This window comes from Ursus americanus, chromosome 15 (assembly GCF_024610735.1).
Source record: "Ursus americanus isolate L20-20 chromosome 15, mUrsAme1.1.p, whole genome shotgun sequence".
Taxonomy (NCBI): Eukaryota; Metazoa; Chordata; class Mammalia; order Carnivora; family Ursidae; genus Ursus; species Ursus americanus.
The window spans coordinates 18,697,527-18,722,925 of record NC_142141.1 but is presented as its reverse complement, the minus strand read 5'-3'; the positions used below and the strand labels follow the sequence as shown (position 1 = coordinate 18,722,925).

The window sequence follows — 25,399 nt, the reverse complement described above, 5'->3', positions numbered from 1 at the left end:
ACACACACACTCACTCATACAAATGATGTTGTGACTCTTATGTGACTTATTTAGCTTTTTCCAGAATTCAAAGCAGCCCAAAACTGGTTTAGTACCTCCTTGCCCAACATCCTCCAAGTTATAAAATGGTTGAAGCCAAAGACAAGATTTCTTTGGAGATTTGCTTAAGTGTTATGTAACATCCAGCTGCTCCTCCGCAAGCAGATGTGGGGCTCCTCTCCCCCTCCAATTTAATCTTGAGGGCCTGGACTGTGGTCCCTGTGTCAGAAAATCTGTATCAAACACATACAGAAAAAAAAAATTGGCCAACTAGCTGCCTAATAGAGAGGTATCTACTTGGCAACAGTCTACACTCCTGAGATTTTAAAAGAAAAGGATGCATGAATGTTTCACATACAGAATAAGCCTGTGGCCACATTAAACTGGACTTTGCCAGCTTTAGGACTAGAAACCTCAACAGAGCAAATCCTGAAGGGTGGTATACTGGGAACAAAGAACTGGGGGAAGATTTAAAAATAGATATCTGGAAAAAGTACTACTTTTATCAGTGATTTTTTTTTTTAAAGATTTTATTTATTTGAGAGAGGGAACGCGAACAAGAGAGCACAAGCAGGGAGAGCAGCAGAGGGAGAGGGAGCAGACTCCCCACTGAGCAGGGAACCTGATGCAGGACCCTGAGATCATGAGTTGAGCCAAAGGCAAATGCTTAACCGACTACGTCAACCAGGGCCCCCTTATAAGTGATTTTTTTTTAAAAGATTTTATTTGAGAGAGAGAGACAGAGTATAGGAGAGCACAAGTGGTGGAGAGGGAGAAGCAAGCTGCCCATCGAGCAGGGAGCCAGATTCAGGGCTTGATCCTGGGACCCAGGGATCATGACCTGAGCTGAAGGCAGCTGCTTAACCTACTGAGCCACCCAGGAGCCCCTTATCAGTGATTCTTAATCTTGAACTTGCATCAGAACCTGAGAGCTTTTTAAACCACAGCTTGTTGGGCCCCACCCGCAGAGTTTGATTTAGTAGGTCTAGGGCGAGGTCTGGGAATCTGCATTTCGAACAAGTCCCCGGGCAATGCTAATGCTGCTGGACAACACTCTGAGAACCACTGGCCTATACAAAGGGAAAGACCAGCAGAGAACTTCAAACAGAAAGTACATTCTCCACCAAGACCCTGGTGGAAGAGAGGATAGATGGCAGGAAAGAAGGTGTAGAAATAAACTGTCAGTGCTCAAAAACAAGCTGACTTCCTGCCCACATAGTCAAATCAGCAAGGGTGGATGGGTGGCTAATAAATGGAGGGCCTAGTCCTCATTCAAAGACCCCACTGACTGAACCTTTACCATCTTCAAGTGGCTTCCAAGGTTATCCCAGGTGTGGCCATCCAACCAGCAGCTGAGAAGAAAATGGAGGAAAACGTCAAGAAATTGTTATGGAAGAGGCCTGAATTTTTGCACCCATATTCCACTGCTAAGAACTTAGTTCCATGGCTGAATGTAGACCCAAGAAGAGTGAAAAAATGTAGACCCTGGCATGGCAGCTCTCTCTCAGGGGAACAAGCATCTCCAGTACACAAACCAACGGTCTCTGTTGCCAATCCATTACATCCCATTGCAGACTTCCAGCCTTAGCAAGTCTGAGTATAGCATTAAACGAAACGTACAGCTAATTACATAGACATTTTACTAAAATGAATGTAACAAAAAGTGATCAAAGGATTTATTATCTGAGAGACTGGAAAAAAGTTAATAGACCTATCCAGGGTAGGAACAAGAAGCTGAGACAGTGTGTTTACAGAAGCAGTGAAGAGGAAAAATAAAACTGCTGTTTTATAACTCTATGGGGTTCCTCTCTTTTAACACGTTATACTACATTTTTAGAGATCAAGTGAATTTTTAACTAAAATAAATCTAAAGATTTTATAATTTCACATTTATACAGCTTGATATCCTTTATTTATCTATCATTCTTAAAGCAAATGACAAATCTACTTTTCAAAGATGAAAGCTCGCTATTACTGAGGGTATCTTCAACGTTTTCTGCAACTCCAAATCCAAGAATGTTTCACACTGCAGCACTTTCCTTTTAAGGTGATTACTCTTAATGTGTATACACATATACTCATTTGCCTCTGCTTGCCATACAGTGCCTGTGACATTTCGTAATTGAAGTCAAGCCATTCACATGACTTCTAGTTTTCTCTCGACTTTCCAAGAGCAAATTAACAAATATATGCCATTTACTGGAAAGGAAAAGAGAAAAGCAAAAAGAAAAAGGAACTTCCTTCATGGTCTTTCATTCATTTCATCAATTAGGACACACAAGGCTGCATCTTTCTCTATAATCTGGTCTCTCCTATGACCTGAATTTTCTCTTTGCTGTTCATTCTGTCCAGTACAATTGTTGCTATCAGCATCCATTGGTTCAGTTTTTACTCTCATCCCTGCCTCTGAATGGGGCAAATCATCAGGCAAAGAAGCCAAGCAATTCTGAATCATCTCAATGACTCGTTCCAGATGCTTCTGAAACCGCTCAGCTGTTTCAAGGCGTTGACGTTTCTGCACCTCCATCATGACTCTCAACGTCTCTCTTGCTTGGTGGGGTCGGTACTCATTTATGAGATGATGCACATGTACAAAAAGCAGTTTAAGATCTTCTAGTTTCTCTTCTCGTTTTATACTCCCAGGGCTCCTTATCAAGATATCTAAGAGGTCTAAGAAATTAATAAGAATAGACATATTGAGTTTTCTCAGTTCCTTCTTGTGATCAAACTGCATAGGATGAAGCCGTTCGATGCCCTGACTTTCTAAAGGGCGGATGATAAGATCATCACATTGGAACTGATTGCCAAACATCATATAACTGTCTTTTATTGGAGGTGGAGGCTTGGGAGCCAGGCCTTCCTGAATATTTTCGTCTGTATATTCCTTGATGTACTGCATTGGAGGTGGTGGAAGAGCACTCACTTGTTGTGGTTCACCCATAGCGGAAGATCAAGAACCTATGGAAATAAAAAAAAGATTTATAGTAGAGCTACAAAACAAACCTGTCACACTGGGTACTACAGACAATATTTTCCTTTTTTCCTTGGCAGTTTGGGGCCCAGGACAAAATGATCTCCTCAGTTTCTAAAACAACATGGAAAGGCTGTCATCTTTTTCTAATTAGCATATCTTCAATCATCCAACTATTTCTCCTTCTCTGCTTAAGACTTTCATTGGCGAGAGAGAGAGTTAAGATGGCGGAGGAGTAGGGGACCCCTTTTTCAGCCGGTCCCCTGAGTCGAGCTGGATAGGTACCAGACCAGCCTATATAACCACGGAATCAGCCTGAGACGCAGGATGATGCATCTGGATCTCTACAAATGAACATCTCCAGCGCTGAGTATTGAGGTACGAAGAGGGGAGCTGTAAACCGTGCACGGATATCGGAAGATAAACGGAAGGGGGAGGGAGCCGCCGCGTTTGGGCGCCGGGAAGCGGCAGCCACCTGCACGGGGGAGCGGGCGGACTCACAGAGGGCACCCGCGAGAGAGCGGACTGAGACCGGTGAGCCGTGAACGCGCGCCACCAGGCATCTCCCGGAACACCGGAATCCCGGTGTGCTCACGGGATCCAGACTGAGACCGGGAACTCCCGGAGCGCGCGCGGGGAGGCTGGCGGCTGGCGGGCCACCTGCACGGGGGAGCGGGCAGACTCGCGGTCGGCACCCACGAAACAGCAGACTGAGACCCTGAACCGGGTGCGCGCGCCACCAGGCTTCTCCCGAAACTCCGGAATCGAGGTGTGCTCACCGGGCATAGACTGAGACCGGGAGATCCGGGAGCGCGCGGGGCGGCCGGTGGCTGGCGGCATTAGAAACACAAAGGACAGAGACGCGCCGGCCCTGGAAGTGAGGGCAGGGTCGCTGAGTTGGTGCACACATCCCGGGACGCTGCAGGGTTGAGCAGCACCAACAGTAATAGAGTTAAAGTGGCCAGAGCATCAGTGGAGAACGGGCCGCAATCCCTCTGTTCTGTGACAATGCAGCCTCTGCTGCTCTCTCAGAAGAGGCATAGCCGGCCGCCAGGGAAAGCCGCCAGAGAACAAAAGCCTGGAAATACCGGCTCAGAGAGTGCCCATCCCCATCCTCCCTCGCAGGGGACACGGAGACTCTACCCAAACAGGGTTGCCTGAGTATCGGCGCGGCAGGCCCCTCCCCCAGAAGGCAGGCTGAAAAATCAAGAAGCCCACAACCCGGGCGCCTGGGTGGCGCAGTCATTGAGCGCCTGTCTCCGGCTTAGGGCGTGATCCCAGCGTTCCGGAAAGGAGTCCCTCATCGGGCTCCTCCGCTGGGAGCCTGCTTCTTCCTCTCTCACTCCCCTGCTTCTGTTCCGTTCTTGCTGACTGTCTGTCTCCCTCTCTCAGATAAGTAAATAAATAAAATCTTTAAAGAAGAAGCCCACATCTCTAAGATCCCTATAAAACAAGGGGCACGGCCTGGGACCCAGTCAATAATTTTGGGCTCTGGACAACCCCGCAACCTCCCCTCATTAAAATGACAAGAAGGAGAAGCCCCCCCAGCAAAGAAAAGACAGTGAGTCAGTGGCCTCTGCCACAGAAGTAACGGATATGGATGTAACCAAATTATCAGAAATGGAATTCAGAGTAACAATGGTCAAGATAATGAGTAGACTTGAAAAAAGTATTCAGGAAAATATTACTGAGAATATAGAATCCCTAAGGGCGGAAATGAGAGCGTATTTGACAGAAATTAAAAATTCTATGAGCCAAATGCAGGCAAAACTAGAGGCTCTGACGGCCAGGGTCACGGAAGCAGAGGAAAGGGTTAGTGAATTGGAGGATGGGTTAATAGAGGAAAAAATAAAAATAGAAGATGGTCTTAAAAAAATCCACGCCCACGAATGTTGGCTACGGGAGATTACTGACTCAACGAAACGATCCAATGTTAGAATCATCGGCATCCCCAAGGGGGTGGAGAAAAACAGAGGTCTAGAAGAGATATTTGAACAAATTGTAGCTGAAAACTTCCCTAATCTAGCAAGGGAAACAAAAATTCGTGTCCAAGAGGCAGAGAGGACCCCTCCCAAGCTCAACCATGACAGACCTACACCACGTCACGTCATAGTGCAACTCGCAAATATGAGATCCAAGGATACAGTATTGAAAGCGGCCAGGGCAAAGAAATTTCTCACGTACCAAGGCAAAGGCATCAGAATTACGTCAGACCTGTCTACACAGACCTGGAATGAGAGAAAGGGTTGGGGGAGCATTTTTAAAGCTCTTTCAGAGAAAAACATGCAGCCAAGGATCCTTTATCCAGCAAGGCTGTCATTCAGAATTGATGGAGAAATAAAGACATTTCAGAATCGACAGTCACTAGCCAATTTCGTAACCACGAAACCAGCCCTACAGGAGGTATTACGGGGGGTTCTATAAAAGTAAAAAGGCCCCAAGAGTGATACAAAACAGAAAGTCACAGCCAATACAAACAAAGACTTTACTGACAACATGGCAGAATTAAAAGCATATCTCTCAGTACTCAGCCTGAACATTAATGGTTTAAATTCTTGCTTTAACACCACAGGGTTGCAGACTGGATAAAAAGAAATGACCCATCCATTTGCTGTCTACAAGAGACTCATTTCGAACCCAAAGATGCATTCAGACTGAGAGTAAGGGGATGGAGTACCATCTTTCACGCAAATGGACCTCAAAAGAAAGCTGGGGTAGCAATTCTCATATCAGATAAATTGGATTTTAAACTACAGACTATAGTTAGAGATGCAGAAGGGCACTATATTATTCTTAAAGGAAGTATTCAACAAGTGGATATGACAATTATAAATATATATGCCCCCAACAGGGGAGCAGCAAGATACACAAGCCAACTCTTAACCAGAATAAAGAGACATATAGATAAAAATACATTAATAGTAGGGGACCTCAACACTCCACTCTCAGAAATAGAACACCCTGGCAAAAACTAAGCAAAGAATCAAAGGCTTTGAATGCCATACTCGACGAGTTGGACCTCTTAGATATATATAGAACACTACACCCCAGAACCAAAGAATACTCATTCTATTCTAATGCCCATGGAACATTTTCAAGAATAGACCATGTTCTGGGACACAAAACAGGTCTCAGCCGATACCAAAAGATTGAAATTATCCCCTGCATATTCTCAGACCACAACGCTCTGAAATTGGAACTCAACCACAAGGAAAAATTTGGAAGAAACTCAAACACTTGGAGACTAAGAACCATCCTGCTCAGGAATGACTCGATAAACCAGGAAATCAAAAATCAAATTAAACAATTTATGGAGACCAATGAGAATGAAAATACAACAGTCCAAAATCTATGGGATACTGCAAAGGCAGTCCTAAGGGGGAAATACATAGCCATCCAAGCCTCACTCAAAAGAATAGAAAAATCTAAAATGCAGTTTTTATATTCTCACCTCAAGAAGCTGGAACAGCAACAGAGGGACAGGCCTAATCCACGCACAAGGAAGCAGTTGACCAAAATTAAAGCTGAAATCAATCAAGCAGAAACCAGAAGTACAGTAGAGCAGATCAACAGGACTAGAAGCTGGTTCTTGGAGAGAATCAATAAAATTGACAGACCACCGGCAAGACTTATCCAAAAGAAAAGAGAAAGGACCCAGATTATTAAAATTATGAATGAAAAAGGAGAGGTCACGACGAACACCATTGAAATTGGAAGGATTATTAGAAATTTTTATCAACAGCTATATGCCAATAAACTAAGCAATCTGGAAGAGATGGAATCCTTCCTGGAAACCTATAAACTACCAAGATTGAAAAAGGAAGAAATTGATTTCTTAAACAGGCCAATTAATTATGAAGAAATTGAGTCAGTGATAAACAACCTTCCAAATAACAAAACTCCAGGCCCGGACGGTTTTCCTGGGGAATTCTACCAAACATTCAAAGAAGAAATAATACCTATTCTCCTAAAGCTATTTCAAAAAATAGAAACAGAAGGAAAGCTACCAAACTCATTCTATGAGGCCAATATTACCTTGATCCCCAAACCAGGCAAAGACCCCCTCAAAAAGGAGAATTACAGACCGATTTCCCTAATGAATATGGACGCCAAAATCCTCAACAAGATACTTGCTAATAGAATCCAACAGTTCATTAAAAGGATTATCCACCACGATCAAGTGGGATTCATACCTGGGATGCAAGCATGGTTCAATATTCGCAAATCAATCAGCGTGATACATCATATCAACAAGAAAAGACTCAAGAACCATATGATCCTCTCAATCGATGCCGAAAAAGCATTTGACAAAATACAGCATCCTTTCCTGATTAAAACCCTTCAGAGTGTAGGAATAGAAGGTACATTTCTCAATCTCATAAAAGCCATCTATGAAAAGCCTACTGCAAATATTATTCTCAATGGGGAAAAGCTGGAAGCCTTTCCCTTAAGATCAGGAACACGACAAGGATGCCCACTCTCGCCACTATTATTCAACATAGTACTAGAAGTCCTTGCAACAGCAATCAGACAACAAAAAGGGATCAAAGGTATTCAAATCGGCAAAGAAGAAGTCAAAATGTCTCTCTTCGCAGATGACATGATACTCTATATGGAAAACCCAAAAGAAACCACTCCCAAACTATTAGAAGTTATAGAGCAATTCAGTAACGTGGCGGGATACAAAATCAATGCTCAAAAATCAGTTGCATTTCTGTACACGAATAACGAGAACGAAGAAAGAGAAATCAGGGAATCCATCCCATTTATAATAGCACCAAAAACCATACGTTACCTTGGAATTAACTTAACCAGAGACGTAAAGGAACTTTATTCTAGAAACTATAAATCACTCTTAAAAGACATTGAGGAAGACATAAAAAGATGGAAAGATATTCCATGCTCATGGATCGGAAGAATTAACATAGTTAAAATGTCCATGCTACCCAGAGCAATCTACACTTTCAATGCTATCCCGATCAAAATACCGAGAACGTTTTTCAAAGAACTGGAACAAATAGTCCTTAAATTTGTATGGAACCAGAAAAGACCCCGAATCTCCAAGGAACTGTTGAAAAGGAAAAACAAAGCTGGGGGCATCACAATGCCGGATTTCGAGCTGTACTACAAAGCTGTGATCACAAAGACAGCATGGTACTGGCACAAAAACAGACACATAGACCAATGGAACAGAATAGAGAGCCCAGAAATGGACCCTCAGCTCTTTGGGCAACTAATATTTGATAAAGCAGGAAAAAACATCCGGTGGGAAAAAGACAGTCTCTTCAATAAATGGTGCTGGGAAAATTGGACAGCTACATGCAAAAGAATGAAACTTGACCACTATCTCACACCATACACAAAAATAAACTCCAAATGGATGAAAGACCTCGATGTGAGACAGGAATCCATCAAAATTCTAGAGGAGAACATAGGCAGCAACCTCTACGACATCGGCCAAAGCAACCTTTTTCATGATACATCCCCAAAGGCAAGAGAAACAAAAGACAAAATGAATTTATGGGACTTCATCAAGATTAAAAGTTTCTGCACAGCCAAGGAAACAGTCAGAAAAACTAAGAGGCAGCCCACGGAATGGGAGAAGATATTTGCAAATGACACTACAGATAAAGGACTGGTATCCAAGATCTACAAAGAACTTCTCAAACTCAATACACGAGAAACAAATAAACAAATCAAAAAATGGGCAGAAGATATGAACAGACACTTTTCCAATGAAGACATACAAATGGCTAACAGACACATGAAAAAATGTTCAAAATCATTAGCCATCAAGGAAATTCAAATCAAAACCACACTGAGATACCACCTTACGCCAGTTAGAATGGCAAAAATAGACAAGGCAAGAAACAACAATTGTTGGAGAGGATGTGGAGAAAGGGGATCCCTCCTACATTGTTGGTGGGAATGCAAGTTGGTACAGCCACTCTGGAAAACCGTGTGGAGGTCCCTTAAAAAGTTAAAAATTGAGCTACCCTATGATCCAGCCATTGCACTACTGGGTGTTTACCCCAAAGATACAGACGTAGTGAAGAGAAGGGCTATATGCACCCCAATGTTCATAGCAGCAATGTCCACAATAGCTAAATCGTGGAAGGAGCCGAGATGCCCTGCAACAGATGACTGGATTAAGAAGTTGTGGTCCATATATACAATGGAATATTACTCAGCAATCAGAAAGAATGAGTTCTCAACATTTGCTACAACATGGACGGCACTGGAGGAGATAATGCTTAGTGAAATAAGTCAAGCAGAGAAAGACAACTATCATATGATTTCTCTCATCTATGGAACATAAGAACTAGAATGATCAGTAGGGGAAGAAAGGGATAAAGAAAGGGGGGGTAATCAGAAGGGGGAATGAAACATGAGAGACTATGGACTATGAGAAACAAACTGAGGGCTACAGAGGGGAGGGGGGTGGGGGAATGGGATAGACCGGTGATGGGTAGTAAGGAGGGCACATATTGCATGGTGCACTGGGTGTTATTCACAACTAATGAATCATCGAGCCTTACATCGAAAACCGGGGATGTACTGTATGGTGACTAACATAATATAATAAAAAATCATTAAAAAAAAAAAAAAGACTTTCATTGGCACACACAAAAAATATGTATGTCATATACTTTCATCTATAAATAAAATCTGGATCCCACACCCCTCACCAGTTACGTCATTTCTCTACCCCTCTCTACAGCATCACACATGCTATCTCACCATCTCATATCACAATCACTTGTTTTATATCATAGGTTGATTTCCAAAAGCAAACACTTACTTATAACATTAACACTGCTGTATTTCAGATAGCTGGTATCACCTGAACTTCTTTGATGAAATGATGGCCTAATTCCATACCTTTTTCCTTGCAATGTACACTACATTTTATGGACACGTTAACTTTTTTATATCGACTGCAGAATTTCAAACCCAAATGTATCCCTATGGCCACATAAGCTCTAAACAGAGGTTCCATTTTAAGCTTAGGTAGATGATAAAATGAGAAGATCCTGAGTGCCATTTAAACTGCTCTTCCCAGATTTTCAAGGTATGACACCATCATTCAACACCAAAGATGACAAATAGTACACCGGAGGCAGTTTTACACTTGGATTTGTGAGGTACTAAGGGGAACAAGAGCAGCCCTGAGGTTCTGCCAAGCCACAATGGTGAACAGGGTGCTGCTGAGAACCCATGAGGCAGTAGTCAAAAGGCATCATGATCTACTATAACTTTACCAACTCGTAAGTCACTGCTTCTGTATATTCATTTTTGTCATTATCCAATTTGGCCTCAACCTCTTAACTCCACAAAACTGCTCATCAAGGTCATCAACAATCACCACACCAGCAAATCCAATGGGTATTTTTCTAAGGTGATTTTATTCAATCTTTTAGCAGTATTTTCTTCTTTTTCAACACACGTCCCTTCTCCCTCAGCTTCTGTGAGCCTCCGTTTAGGTTTTCCTCCTACCTCACTGGCCACTCCCTCTCCATATCCTCTACTGCCACTCTTCTACCCAAATTTTAATACTTACCTGTCTCAGAGGGTTGTTCTGCGGTCCTCTTCTCACTCTAAACTGGGAATCACAAACTCAAGTGCCAAAGGGGAAAGGCAGGCAACATAAACAGTCAAATACTCTGGGGCAGGGATTCATATGAATTACGACTCAAAACCTCCAGCCATTAGCATTCATGTGGGAAAGAACACTCATTATTCCTCAGTTTCTTGATTTCTTAAAAGAGGGCAAAAATCCAGATTTCATGCAGAATCTCTCAACTTTTAAATACAGGTAATTAATTCCAGAAATCGTCAAGTTCTGTGGGGTCAAGAAGAACTTATCTACAACAGTCTTTGTGGTCTATGGGCCAACAGTTTTAGACCTCTGCTTTTTATTTTCCCTTGGGTGGTATCAGTCAATTCCATGGCTTTTATAAAACACCATTTCTACCAGTGTTCTCAACCAAGGGCAATTTTGTCCACTAGGAGACATATGGCAAGGTCCGGAGATATTTTTACTTGTCACAGCTGGGGGCTGGGGTGCTACTGGCATTTGATGGGTAAAGGCTAGGGATGCTGCTAAACACAATGCAAGTGACAGTCCCCAAAAAAGAATTATTCAGCCCCAAGTGTCAACAAAATTTGCCAAAGTGGAGAAACCCTGTTCTATGTTTATGACTCTGTACTTTCTACCTCCAATCCAGACTGTCTTAACTCCTTCTGGATAGCTCATATAGCATTCAGACCCCCGCCCCCCCAAGAACTACCTCCTCTCCTCCCTATCATCACAAATTTATCAAGTCCTGTTGACTCCACACCTTCACCATCTCAAGTACATCAATTCTGACCAAGCCACCATTTCTTCTTGCCAGGAATATAATGGTTTCCCCAGGAAACCATTTTGCTTTTTGCTTTCACTACAGTTCTTCCAAATAATAGCCAGCATAATTATTTTCATCCCACATTCCTTGTTTCATTATATCCTAGCAAAACTGTCTTTAATCTAGTATCTCCACACTATTAACTATACCCACTTCTTCTGCCTTTGGGTCTTTCCATGTTTTTTTCCTGCTTCAGGCAGTAGCTTAAAATGTCACCTCTAAAGAAGTAACTTAGTTGATCTGGCATCAAAAACAGATCCTACCTTCCTTCTTTTAGTCTCTGAACCAGTATCTGATTTCTCTTCCTGACCAGATCATAAGCTCCATGAGGGGAAGAACTCTGTATCATAGTTCTAGGTCCACAACCTTGCACATGGAGGCTTCATATTTGTTGAGCAGCTTCATCCATTTCAAGAGGGAATTTGGAAATCAATGGAATTTGGAAATAGGTATAAACACCCTTCATGTGTATTCACTCTTCTGATTGTTTATTGTTTAATATAGGACAATGAGCATCCAGGGATGATGATTTTGACAACAGATAATATCTGAGTACATACTATGTGCTAGACATTTTACTTTTCTCAGGGCTGTGAGAAAATCTGCTCTTTCCATTTTGGAGATGAAACAACTGTGGCTCAGAAAGGTTGAACCACTTGCATAAAGTCACAGATTAAGTAGTAAAGGATCCAGAGCCTAAAGATCTCAAACACTACACTATACTATCTTTCAAGGATAAACAAAAAACACCCCCTCCATCCTAGTGTTACTTACAACCTATCAAGGGAAACAGCCAAAAAGTAACTAATACCAAGTTTTAAGAATACTACAAAAGACCAACAAATCTAACTACCAAAAATAAATCTAAAAATTCCAGTAGGAAAATGTATCATAAGCAAAATTAAAAGACAGTCCCATTCTTCTGGGAGAAAAATGCTTGCAAGCTAACCAAGAGCAAATACTAGAAATTCTACTTTGACTTTTAAAAAACATTTTCTGACTCCACCCCCACCAGAAGGAAAGCACTAGGACTTCAGGAACTGCCTGTCTTGTACACAACTCCACCTGCAGCATCTCAACACCTAGAAGATCCTCAATAAAGGCCCCCTGGATGAGGTGTGTTTTTTTTAACCTCTATTTTTTAAAACCTGTCCAAAAAAAAGAGGACAAGGAAAATGCATACGCTGAATGAAGGCAGGAAAATATTCAGATTGATACACTTATAAAAGCAAATTTCTAAAAAGTATGCTTTTCATCTAACAGACTATCAAGATTTCAAATATTCCATTATTCAACAAATATTAAAACACCTTCTATGTAACAGGCACTGGATTCCAGCAGAGGTCACACTATCCCTTTGACGTAGTTCTTTTGGAATGTTCTTGGTGAGGTTTGGTGGCCGAAGGCCAAGAAGGAATTCTTGAGACGTCTTCGGTGCAAAACGGTGGTTTTATTAAAGCACAGGGACAGACGAGTGGGCAGAAAGAGGGGCACTAGGGTCCTGAGGAGTGACCCATTAAATACTTTCAAGTTGAGAGGCAGTTAGCGACAGTCTAAGCCTCCCAGGGAACAAGGTTTCCAAGATCCTGAGAGGTCCAGCTATTGTTAGGAAAGGTCATTACTGGTTAGTAAAGACTCAGTCATGAGACCCTTCAGATGTATATAAGTGGGTCATATACTTGGGGGATGATTGCTAACATGTATTTGGGGCACAGGGACAAAGGAAGTTTCCAACAGAATTTTTATGTTAAAGTAGACTCACAAGATCCTGAGGGTTGAGCTACTCCCTTAGAGAAGTACTAACATCAAGGCCACTGAGTTCCTAGAGGAATGTCACTCTGCCTGTTTCAAGGACTTTTTTACGGGCTGTAGGTAGTAAGGAAATTTAATAATTTTTCTTCTGCCTTTGTTTCCCACATCGCTTGTACCAATATTTTTACAGGATAAATTTCTAGAAGTAGAATTGTTGGTTCAAAGAATATCAGCATTTAGAATTTTGATACTGCAAATTAAATTCCAAATATATATTTGTTTCCTTTCCTGTCAGCTGTGTGTGAGAATTCTCCCATATTCTCTTGGGTGGTACTGGCCCACTATCCAAGAGTGTTGTAGGGGTGGTTGTGATGATGGCTTCTGTGAGAACTGAGGTAAGTGGGTCCTTTCCACCCCAACCGGTTTCCCTACAGGACCAGAATAGCTAAAAGCCTGATTCTAAAACTGGGATGGCATTCTGAACAAAAAAATGAAAGAAAGTGATGTGGGAAACAAAGGCAGAAGGAATGTAGATAAAATTAAATCTCCTTACAACCTGCAGCCCATTCGCAAATACTTGAGATAGGCAGATTTTAACATTCCTCCAGGATCCTGCGAGACTTTAACATATTAAAGTCCTTTTGCAACTCCCCTTATCTTTACTTCTCCCAACCCCAAGGTAGAAAATCACTTGCTCCACATAATCCTGGGGTGGCAGGCAGCAGCAGCCACAGCTTCAAATTGTAACATCTTTCCTACATCACAAGTACATAAAAATCTGTACGTACATAAAAATCTGTATTAAGGGTGTTTAATGCAGCAATGTTTGAAAAGAATAGGAAAAGTCGGAAATAATCCATGACATCAGGATGAGTGGATAGAATATGTATATATAATATAATGCAACCCTTAAGGAAAAAGGGGTAAAACTTCATGGGGCCGGGGTTATAAACACCGTGTCCTGTTTCACTAATTTATAACACAGGATAGCTGCAAATAGTGATAATCAACTTTTTAACATAAATTCAGATTTATAGAAAGTTGAATGAAAAGTACAAAGAACATTCCATATTCTTCATCCAGATTCTCCAAATGTTAACGTTTTCCCTCACTTGTTTTATTGGTCTCCCCCAAAATAAGAATGTTCCCTTATAACCACATTACTACCAAAATCCGAGAATTAGCACTGATCTGGTACTTCAAAAGCGATTTTAGACACCCCAAGTTTCAACTCACTCAAGCATTTTTAGTTGGGCATCCTGTTTTGGGCTTCCCAACACTTATGGGCATTCCTCTATTCGAGCTGCCGTTTTCCAAAGGCCAACTCCAAAGGCCAACTCCGTGACAGGTACGTTTTAAATCCTCTCAGTCTTCCTATAAGTTCTATGAGTTAAATACTACTGTCAATTTCATTTTAGAGAGGAAGCTCCCGAGTCTCAAAAAGGTGAAGCGTTTTGCACCCGATCAAATGGCTAGTAAAAAGCACAGCAAGAATTCTTATCCTGGGTCTTTTTCGTTACACAGTACAAGCTCTCTTGTATCAGTAATCTATGAATCTTAACTGTACAAAAGGAACTTGTCATATTACACAACTTACGTTTATTTCTCTATCACTTCTCTAGCATGAAATTTTCCAAAATCTTAAGTCTTCAGTACCAGAGCCAAGCGCTACAAACGGTTATCTGACTCAAGATCCACCTTCTATACTGTTTGTTCCAAGCTAGGGACTTAACCAAAAAGAAGGTATTCCAGGGTCCCGCCCCCAGACACCTGATTCGTTTCGTCTACGGTGAATGGGGCCGGTAGAAGGCAGCTTTTAACTTTACAGATGAATATGACCATTAGGCTTGGGATCAGCCGGCTTCCTGCACCCCCACTAACTCAGCCGATTTCAGGATCGCTCCCCGGGGAGGGATGGCAGGGATGGTCATTCTCAGTTGACAAAGGCCGGAGGCTAAAGGACTCGCCAAGACCACACAGCTTAGGAAACCAGCGGCGCGGGACTAGAACTCAGGTCTCCCAACCTGCGATCGACTCGGCCCCCCAAGACGGAGGAAGCCCCGAGCCCGCCGCGCCGAGAGCACCTTCCACCCGGCGCCCCACGAGCAGTAGCGAGGCCGCAACCTCCAAGGGTTGCGCGACAGGAAGGTGAGAGAGCATACCCCATGCCAGGGCTCCCCCATTCCTAGCCCGCCCTGAGGAAGCCGCGGGGTCCGGAAGGAGAAATGCACGCGGAACGAAGCCCCAAGCCGTCGCCGCCCACTCACCTCAGCTCAGGGTTTACACTGGAGCCGCCTTCGCCTCCGCAATCGAAATCCTACTTCCGGCCGCCTCCTCCAGGAAGAAGCCCCTGAAGCTGTCCTTTGATTGGCTGAAAGAGCTGTCTTTTAGCCGAGGCTCTAGTCCCGCCTCCAACCAATAGCTCGCTATTGCGCCTGCGCATATCTCCTTCTTTAGGCAGTTGTTTGCGAGATTGGAAGTGGGGACGTGTATTAGTACTTCTATCAGTAAAAGTAGCGGCTGATAGCGTCACTCCTTTTTTTTTCTTGTTTTTTAACGCCTAAAATTAAACAAGGCATCCATATGCTTTACATGAAAGTTAGAAAACACATATAAGCAGAGTTTTTAAACTACATCTACTCTAATCCCACTGTCAAAAATAACATTAAGGGGCGCCTGGGTGGCACAGCGGTTGAGCCTCTGCCTTCGGCTCAGGGCGTGATCCTGGCGTTATGGGATCGAGCCCCACATCAGGCTCCTCCGCTATGAGCCTGCTTCTTCCTCTCCCACTGCCCCTGCTTGTGTTCCCTCTCTCGCTGGCTGTCTCTATCTCTGTCAAATAAATAAATAAAATCTTTAAAAAAAAAAAACATTAAATTTCTTTTTAAACTGGAAATATTTGTAAACATGATTGGGAATCAATAACATTCTCAATTTCCATTTCTTAACTATACATTCATATTTATTTTCATTTAGAAATTGAAACATGTCTAATTATACTAACAGTTAACAGATGAACAAATTAAAAAATATATCAGTCAAGGATTTCTTTTGGAGGTAATTTTCATAAGTCACAAACTTATAAATTCGTGGGAATCTTACAAGAGCATATTGGACATAAAAAATAAGGTTGTTATTCTAATAAAAGTTTTCAATTGTACCTCTCTAAAACAAGATTATTTGAATTTCATTGTTTACAAAATTATGGGGTTCCAAGTATATAAAAAAGTAGAAAGAAATGTACTCATCCACCTTCAATGAGTATCTACCCATTAGAACTAGACATTATTTCAACCTGCATCTCTAAAACAGAACTCTTATTTTTCCCCATAACCACAGAACCATTATTTAATTTAAAAATAAATTAGCAATTATTTAAAATCATGAAAATCAGGGGCACCTGGGTGGCTCAGTTGGTTAAGCGTCCAGCTCTTGATTTTGGCTCAGGTCATGATCTCAGCGTCATGAGATCAAGCCCCAAGTCAGACTCTGTGTTTAGCGTGGAGTCTGCTTGAGATTGGCTCTCTCTCCTTCTGCCCCTCCCCCACCTCTCTCTATCCCTACGGAAAAAAAGATAATCAAAATCAAGTCAGTATTTGGATACCAGTTGTTTCAGGATCTAATAAATCTTTGTGACTGGCTGATGTGTCTTTCAATTACCTTTTAATCTAAAGGTTCCTTGAAGTAATAAAACTTTAACCCAGTAAATTTGAAAGATCTAATTGGCTTTATTAATCTATTCATGAATTGGGCAGAATCCAATCTAGTAAGTAAAGGGGAACTCTAAGGATTTGTACAAAATGGGAGGTTTTATAGAAAGGAGGGTGGAGCAAAGAAGTTATTAGCAAAAGAAAGTTTTGTTTCACAAAACTTCCTTAAGGGGAAGAGTAGGGGCCTTATTGTGAAGATTACTTCATCTTCTTTTGGGAGTGAGGGGCAGTGGCCCATGCCACAGATTACCTCATTTGGTGCTGACCAGAAAATTCCAGATTGATTGGCTTAAAATTCCACTCCTTGACAAACTATGAGAGACTCTTGGACTCCGGCAAACAAACTGAGGGTTACAGAAGGGAGGAGCAGGGGTGGGGAATGGGGTAACCGGGTGATGGGTATTAAGGAGGGCACATGTTGTGATGAGCACTGAGTGTTATGTGCAAATAATGAATCGTTGAACACTACATCAAAAACTAATGATGTAATATGTATTGGCTAACTGAACATAATAAAATAAATAAATAAATAAACAAACAAATAAAATTCCACTCCTTGGGGACCCTGGGTGGCTCAGTCAGTTAAGCGTCTGCCTTTGGCTCAGGTCATGATCTCAGGGTCATGGGATGGAGCCCCGCATTGGGCTCCCTTCTCAGCCGGGAGCCTGCCTCTCCCTCTCCCTCTCCCTCTGCCACTCCCCCCACTTGTGCTCTCTCGCTGTCTGTCAAATAAACGAATAAAAATCTTTTTTAAAAATTCAGATCACAAACTCAAAAAAGAAAAAAAACTTTCAATAAAAATTTTTAAAAATACCAATAACATAATTCTGTTCCTGGGAAGTTTGAAATTGCAGTGAAGTCTTAGTTTGCTATCCTGGGGGCAAGTGACTCCACCTTGGACCTGAATGGTTTTCTTTTCTTTTCTTTTTTCTTTTCGTCTCTTTTTCTTTCTTTTCTTTTCTTTTTCTTTTTTTCTTTTCTTTCCTTTTCTTTCTTTCTTTCTTTCTTTCTTTCTTTCTTTCTTTCTTTCTTTCTTTTTCTTTCTTTCTTTTTTAAGATTTATCTATTCATTTTAGAGAAAGAGAGCACATGGCATTCACGTGAAGGGAAAGAGGGGCAGAGGGAGAGGGAGAGAAGCAGCCTACCGGCAGAGCATGGAGCCCACTGAGCTCGATCCTACAACCCTGAGATCATGACCTGAGCCAAAACCAAGACTCAGACTCTTAACCGACTGATCACAGGCACCCCTTTATGGATTTCTTTTTAATAGCCTTCTCCATCTCTATTTTCCCCCCATATCAATGTATTTGTTGAAGAAATCCATTCACTTTTGAGCATACTCCAATCAGACTTTCTCCACAACTAAGAACAATGTTGTTACAGGGTTGCAGGATTCTTGTCTCACAGTCAAAGAATGAATCTCACGCACACAAAAGGGTGAAGTGAAGTGAAAGTTTATTAAGTGAAGGAGAGAACAGAAAGGACAGAAAAAAGCACTCTAGAGTGAGAGGGGTTGCCACTGTGGGCTTTTACTGGCAGTCTTTTACTGAGAACTGACCGGGAAGTTTGTGGCTTTGAAAGTCTTCTGCTTTCTTGGTTTGAGCAAGGACTGTTGATAACATCCTTAATGGCTTACTTCTTTGAGGTCTGGTCAGTTTCTGTGATTACAATGTGGCTGCCAGAAAAAATAAAAATAAAAACTCCCTAACATTCAGGGCCAGGCGATCTGGTTTGTTCCCTTTATCTCTGGTTTTGTATGCCTCAGCATTTCTCCACATCTGGGATTTCTGTGAGCCTGGTCACGTAAGCCTAGTCAGGGGAGTCAGGGGCCTCCTATCTCTCCTGCCTAGATCTTAACCCTTTCCTTATTCAGTGTGACCTACACCAGGACCTCCCATGGTCATTCTTAGTCCTCATTTTACTCCACACTCAGCAACATTTGGCACACTTGATCCTTTGAATTGCCCCAGGACTCAGTTCTCATTTCTTAGTGGGATTTCATCCAAGTAATAAAATCCAGGTGATATCCAGACCCTGGCAACACACTCTCCTTTGTCCTCAGACCCCTTATCCAACACTGTCACACATCTTTACTCAATTGCACTTGACTCGATTGCAAAGACTCAAATCTAAAGATTTACCTTTTAGTTGTCTTTCTGCTGTACACCACTGAGACTACCACACTTGCCTTTTGTATTACTTGTATTTAGAATAAGTAAAACTCCCAAATATATCCAATTTTCACCATTCCTACTGCTATGGTCCTAATCCATGCCACAGGACTAGAAACCGGACTTCCAAAATAGCTTTCTAAATGGTTTCCTTGTTCCTACTTTTGCCCTCCCCCAGCCTCTTTATCACAGTCTTAAAATATAAGAATTATCATTATTCAGAATTCTCCAAGGTTTTCTATCATATTTACAATAAAAATCTAATGTCCTCACAATGGCCTATATAAGGCCCTACAAAACCCAGTCCTTGGCTGCTTCCCCAATATAATTTCCTACAATTTTTTTCCATGCTCACTCTTCCCCAGGCCTTATTTCTTCCCCTCAAAATTGCCACCATAACTCTTGCCTCAGGGGCATTGTATTTGCCTGGAACTCTCTTCCACAGATATTGACATGCCTCACTTTCTCCCTTCATTCAGGTCTCTGGTTCAATGTGACCTTCTCAGAGAGGTCTTTCCTGGTCACTGTATAAAAGAGCAGGTTCCCTAATCATTCTCTTGGGGGTTGCCCCAATCCCTTTACAATGCATTATCCTTTCTTCATAGAACTTATCATCATGTGATATCATATTATGCAGTATATTTATTTTTATTGTCTTTCTTCCCCATCAAAATACAAGGTTCATGAGTGTAGGGCCTTTGTTTCATTCACTGCTACATTCTCAGCCCTCAGAATGGTGGCTGAAATTGGCAAGTACTCAATGGACATTAATTGTATAAATAACAAAATGAATTCAATCATCATTTTCAAATGAATTCACTGTGTGACATTGAAGGATAAATCAGTCTACTTAGCCAAGGCCCCATTGTGTGAAATTATCTTCCTCTAAATTTTTGCTATTATTAATACACTGGATGAACATCCTGGTGCATATCTCTTTGTACATAGGTCCAATTTTTTCCTTGAGATAAACTCCCGAAAATTGAATTGCTGGACCCAGAGGTGCAGTGTCTCTCGGGCAGTAGCAGGATCGAGGCTAGAATCTAGAACTCTTAACTCTCGGGCTAGTGTTCTTTACAATAAACGACAAATAAATAATGATACGAAATTCATACTGTGAAAGGAAAGAGGCTAGTGAAAATTTAGCATGTAATAAATATTTATTTATGTGGCTATATTTTCAGACTCTAAACGGAAAGTTTACTCCTGAAAGATGTCTTCTATAGCCTGACAAGGAATATGGCCATTTGACAAATCTTTACTGCATATCTACTGTGCCAGGGGCTGTTCCAGAAGGTAAAAAAGACAAAGCCTTGCCTTCTAATGGAGAGACACAGACAGCAACATGCAAACAAGTAAGAATTTCAGATAGCGATAGGGTTATGGAGGAAAAAAACAATATAAAATGATGTGATAATTGTGTGGTTTTGGGGGCAGCTACTTTATTGAGAGTGGTCAGGGAAGCCTCTCCCAGAGGTGACTTTGGAGATAGGACATGAATGATGACAGGGGACAACAATGCAAAGACTTGGAAGATAGCAAGTACAAGGAGCCCAAAGCTGCCATGATCTTCCCGAGTTACAGAGACAGAGGGGGCCTGCATGCTCTCAACCTAGTGAGCAAGAAAGAGTGGTAGATAAGGGGCAGAAACAGGCAGGGGTCCATGGTCACTGGCATCTTACCTTTAGGAACTTGGCACATCATAAAAGACATCACTATCATTTGAGCCTAAATGGCAGCAGAAATATTTTCTCTACCCTATTGATTTTTTTAAGATTAGTTTGATGAGGAATAATTTACATATAATAAAATTAACTTCAGGTTAATTTCAGTTCGATGAGTTTTGATGAATACATACTGTCCTAGAACAACCACCATCAGAATTAAGATATAGAATACTTCTATCACCCCAAGCGGTTCTCCTTGTGCACCCTTTGTATTCAACCCCCTCCCTTCACCCCCAGCCCCTAGTAACCGCTGATCTGATTCTGTTCATATGGCTTTGCCTTTTCCAGAATGTCATATAAATGAAATCATACAGTATGTGGACATTTCACGTAGCATAAAAACCTTTGAGTTTCATCAGTGTTGTCGAATGCCTCAATAGCTTGTTCCGTTTTACAGACAAGGAGTATTCTATTGTGTGGATGCACCAAAAGTCATTTATTCATTCACCAGTTGATGGACATTTGGGTTATTTTCCTATAAACATTCATATACACATATGTTTTCATTTCTTTTGAAAAACTACATAGGAATGGGATTGCTAGGCCTTATAATAGTTATATGTTTAGCTATGTAAGTGTCAAGCAGTTTTCTAAAGAGGCTGTATCATTTTCATTTCTACCAGCAAACTATGAGACTTGCAGTTACTCTGCATTTTCAACTGCACTTGGTATTTTCCTTTTACTTCTTAATAGCTACCTAGTGCTTTTGTTTGCATTTCCCTAGTGTTGTGTATCTTTTGTGTACTTATTTGCCATATGCACCTTCTTTGGAGAGCTATCTGTCCAAATTTTAATTGGCTTTTTTGTTTTCTTACTATTCTGTTGTAAGATTGCAGGTGCACATACACACCCAGGATGTAAATCCTTTATCAGATATGGGTTTTGTAAATATTTCCTCCCAGTCTGTAGCTAATCTTTTCATTTTCTTAACAGTGCCTTTCAAAGAGCAGAAGTTTTTAGTTTTGATGAAGTCCTATTTATCTATTGTTTTCTTTTTATGGTTTATACTTTTTGTATTCTATACCAGAAATCTTTGCCTAACCCAAAGTCACAAAGATTCTTCCCATATTTCCCTTTTTCCTCCCTTTTCTTTCTTTCTCTTTCTTTCTTTCTTTCTTTCTTTCTTTCTTTCTTTCTTTCTTTTTCTTTCAACATACTTATTTATTTGCCAGAGAGAGCGAGCGAGCACAAGCAGGGGGAGGGGCACAGGGAGAGGGAGAAGCAGGCTTCCTGATGAGCAGGGAGCCCACCCGATGTGGGGCTCCACCCCAGGAACCTGGGATTATCACCCTGCCGGAGCCTAAGGCAGACACTCAACCAACTGAGCCACCCAGGCATCCCTCTTTCCTTCTTTTTCTTCTTCTTTTCTTCTTCCTTTTTTTTCTTCTTTCTTTCTTTTTTTCTTTTTCTTTTTTTTTTTGCATGTGGGAGTCCAATTGTTCTGGCACTATTTACTCTGATTTTGATTTTGTTGGTCTAACTACCTCTATCACTGATCGACAAGTTCATAAATAAAAATCTGTGAGCTCATACTAGTCAGTTACACTGTGTCTCTGCTTGTTAATCAGCCCAGATAGAAAAATGGAGGCTGGAAAATTAAATTTTTCATCTCCAGTCCCTGTTTCTTCCTGTCATATGATTTTTATCAGCTCATATATATTGTTTAAACAATGCACTTTGGGTGAGAGTCGTGGCTAATGTATTGTTCCCCCACAATCTGCTGTATAGTTTCAATGTGTAACCACCATTTTCATGTTATTGTCTCATGGGTACTACAGACCTTCTCACTAATAACAATCTCAACAACCCAGACCTGCCTCTGGCAAATGGGAGGAGAGGATGACGGCAGTTTGCTTTGCTTGCTACACCTTTCTATGGCAGGAGGGGGCAGCAGTAACCCTGGCATTTGGGAAAGATCCCCAGTTCACACTTTCTTTTGTGACAGCAAGATTTGTTTCCCCGCATACGAGGTCCCACTAAGGGACAATTTCAGTTAGCTCTCACAAGCGGAAGAACCTAAAAAAGGATTTAGAATCCTACGAAAAGGCAGGGAAGCCCTTTCGGATTATTTGTTGTAGCTGTTACTGTAGTTAGAGTCCACATTTACATTATGATGTGGAATTTCACCAAAGAAAAAGTAGCCCAGCCATTATCGTAACTGTTTTGGAATCATCACAAGATCTACCCATTTCATAGGTTGCTTGATTTATTTCCTACACATTCCCTGAAGACTCTAGGCTACAGTCCACCCATTTAAGGTCCTCTTTAAGGTCCATCTCAAATGTGACCTTCTCCAAAGGATTTCTCCAAGATCACCCAAATACAAATTACCTCTAAAACCTCTTATAGCCTCTCTTCTGTACTTACAGCACCTCTCTTCCTTAAGTTGTAATTATCCACTTGCTTTATTTATGTGGCGAGAGTTCAGTTCCTGATTTACCTGGCATCAGCTCTAACATTCCCAACATTACTTCCCACATAGCCAGGGCTAAATATATTTTTGGTAAAAAAATTGATATTGAACAAAAGCAAAAGAAAGAAGAAAAACTCCATGTCTTCTGAATGGCAAGTGTGTACAGTTAGGGGCTGCCTGCTTTTGATATCACTTCATATTGGGACTGGACTAGGGTCAGGTGAGGCACTTGCCTCAGATGCAAAATTAAGGAGGGGGAGCAAAACTCAGTAATCAAGATAAATATTATTTATTTATTTTTTTAAAGATTTTGTTTATTTATTTGACAGAGATAGAGCCAGTGAGAGACGGAACACAAGCAAGGGGAGTAGGAGAGGAAGAAGCAGGCTCTCAGCAGGGGAGCCTGATGTGGGGCTTGATCCCGGAATGCCGGGATCACACCCTGAGCCGAAGGCAGACGCTTAATGACTGAGCCACCCAGGTGCCCCAAGATAAATATTATTTAACTGAAATATTTTAAAGATAAAAATTAAGGCAAAAAAATTCCATCCATGATGGATAAAATATTACAATTTTAAATAAAGACAGGATCAGTAGTTCATGTGCTACCATTTAAAGAGGAGAGGTCCTTCTGAGGGACTCTTATCATTCAAAGATTGGAATTATTTTCCTGAAAGCATGGGTGGCAATATCCTCTTAGACAGATTTCTAGAGTTTAATGACGTATTTGTGTTCTAATAAATTTGTTCATTCACCAATATATATTGCTCATCTACTGAATGTCAGCTGCTATCCTAGGGGCTGTGGCTAGAGTGGCCCAACCCACTGCAAGCCCGGGAGCTGTTTCTCTGCGGTTATCTGAGAAGGTCTTTATCCACTTGGTTCTACCTATTTCAGGTCCAAAATGAACTTCTCTTAGAACCTTGGGCCTCCAAAGGGTGGAGACAGATTTTATGAATTCAGACTCCCATTTTTTCCTTTACCCTATGTATACAGACTCCAGTCTTTGTGACTTATGCAGGATTTGGCTATCTTCCTTCTGAATCTACTTTGTCCCCTTATCATCTTCCTCTGGCTCTGACACCTGAGTCCCAATTTGTTCTCCAGCACATGTTAACCTGGGCTGAGGAACCCTCCAATTTAATCAGAGTTGAGCAGAGTGGAGAAAGCTCTGGTCTGGGAGTCAAAAGATCAGAGTTCCACCAGTCTGGTAGATAATCTTAGGCAAGCCGTATCTCCTCTCAGCAAAATGAGAATCTTAGGCAGAATCAGTAGCTTCTAAGTCATGGAAATGCTTTCCAGGTATCTACAGAGGCAAAGGGCAGCCTAACTGGTAGGTCTTTAGCCTGATCACTCTATCCCCACCTTCAGCCAGAGCACCTACACCTTCATGACTCTTTGTTTAATAGATTCTATTTAAGATTTCATATAAAAAAATGTTTAAAGGTCAAACTGTACCAAAAGTTTGGAAGTCACTAAATCACATGGCTTCTAAGTTTTAAAAAAGATTTGACATTGATTAGTTCTATTGTTATCACCCTAGGTATGTATCATTGAGTATATACACCTTAGAGATAGCAATCTCACGCATTTCAAAGTGCATGTGAAAAGTCATGCCCAAAGGGATAAAAAGCTTTTCTTCCCAGGGTTCAGGAGAAAGCTCCGTAATTCCATAACTGAAAAGCTCTGTAAGTACAATTTTTAAATAGACTCTACTTTTTAGAGCTTTCGGGTTCAAAGTTTTAGAGTTTTAGGCTCATAGCAAAATTGAGTGGAAAGTGTAGAGTTCCCGTATAACCCCTTCCCCCAACTACTCATAGCCTTTCCCACCATCAACATTCCCCACCAGACTGGTACATCTGTTACAATTGATGAACCAACATTGACACATCATTGTTACACAATGTCCATAACTTACATTGGGGTTCATTCTTGGTGCTAAATATATAATGATATTTATCCACAATTAGACTGTCATATAAAAGTTTTACTGCCCTAAAAATTCCCTGGAGTTAACCTATGTATCTCTCCCTTCTTCTAAACCCCTGGCAACTACTAATCTTCTTACTGTCTCCATAGTTTTGCCTTTTCCAGGGTGTCATAGAGTTGGAATCATACAGTATGTAGCCTTTTAAGATTGGCTTCTTTCACTTAGTAATATGCATTTAAGTTTCCTTCATGTCTTTTCACAGTTTGATAGCTCATTTCCTT

General features: G+C 41.4%; 1 protein-coding gene across 2 annotated transcripts; it reads right to left on the bottom strand.

Moving 5' to 3' along the window:
- Positions 1-291: 291 nt before the first annotated feature.
- Positions 292-15,512, bottom strand: MED7 (mediator complex subunit 7). Of its 2 annotated transcripts, none has more exons than XM_045791990.2 (2): positions 15,435-15,512; positions 292-2,997 (listed from the first exon to the last, which is right to left on the bottom strand). In XM_045791990.2, exon 2 carries the CDS (start codon positions 2,978-2,980, stop codon positions 2,282-2,284), a length of 699 nt encoding a protein of 232 aa, XP_045647946.1. In that variant the 5' UTR covers positions 2,981-2,997; positions 15,435-15,512; the 3' UTR covers positions 292-2,281. The 2 variants fall into 2 exon arrangements, with proteins under 2 accessions (XP_045647946.1, XP_087723954.1); XM_087867828.1 differs by lacking the exon at positions 15,435-15,512 and adding an exon at positions 15,330-15,406.
- Positions 15,513-25,399: the final 9,887 nt, after the last annotated feature.

Bases quoted from the DNA above. Each gene is read 5' to 3' on its own strand.
- MED7 (XM_045791990.2), bottom strand. From the start codon at position 2,980: ATGGGTGAACCACAACAAGTGAGTGCTCTTCCACCACCTCCAATGCAG.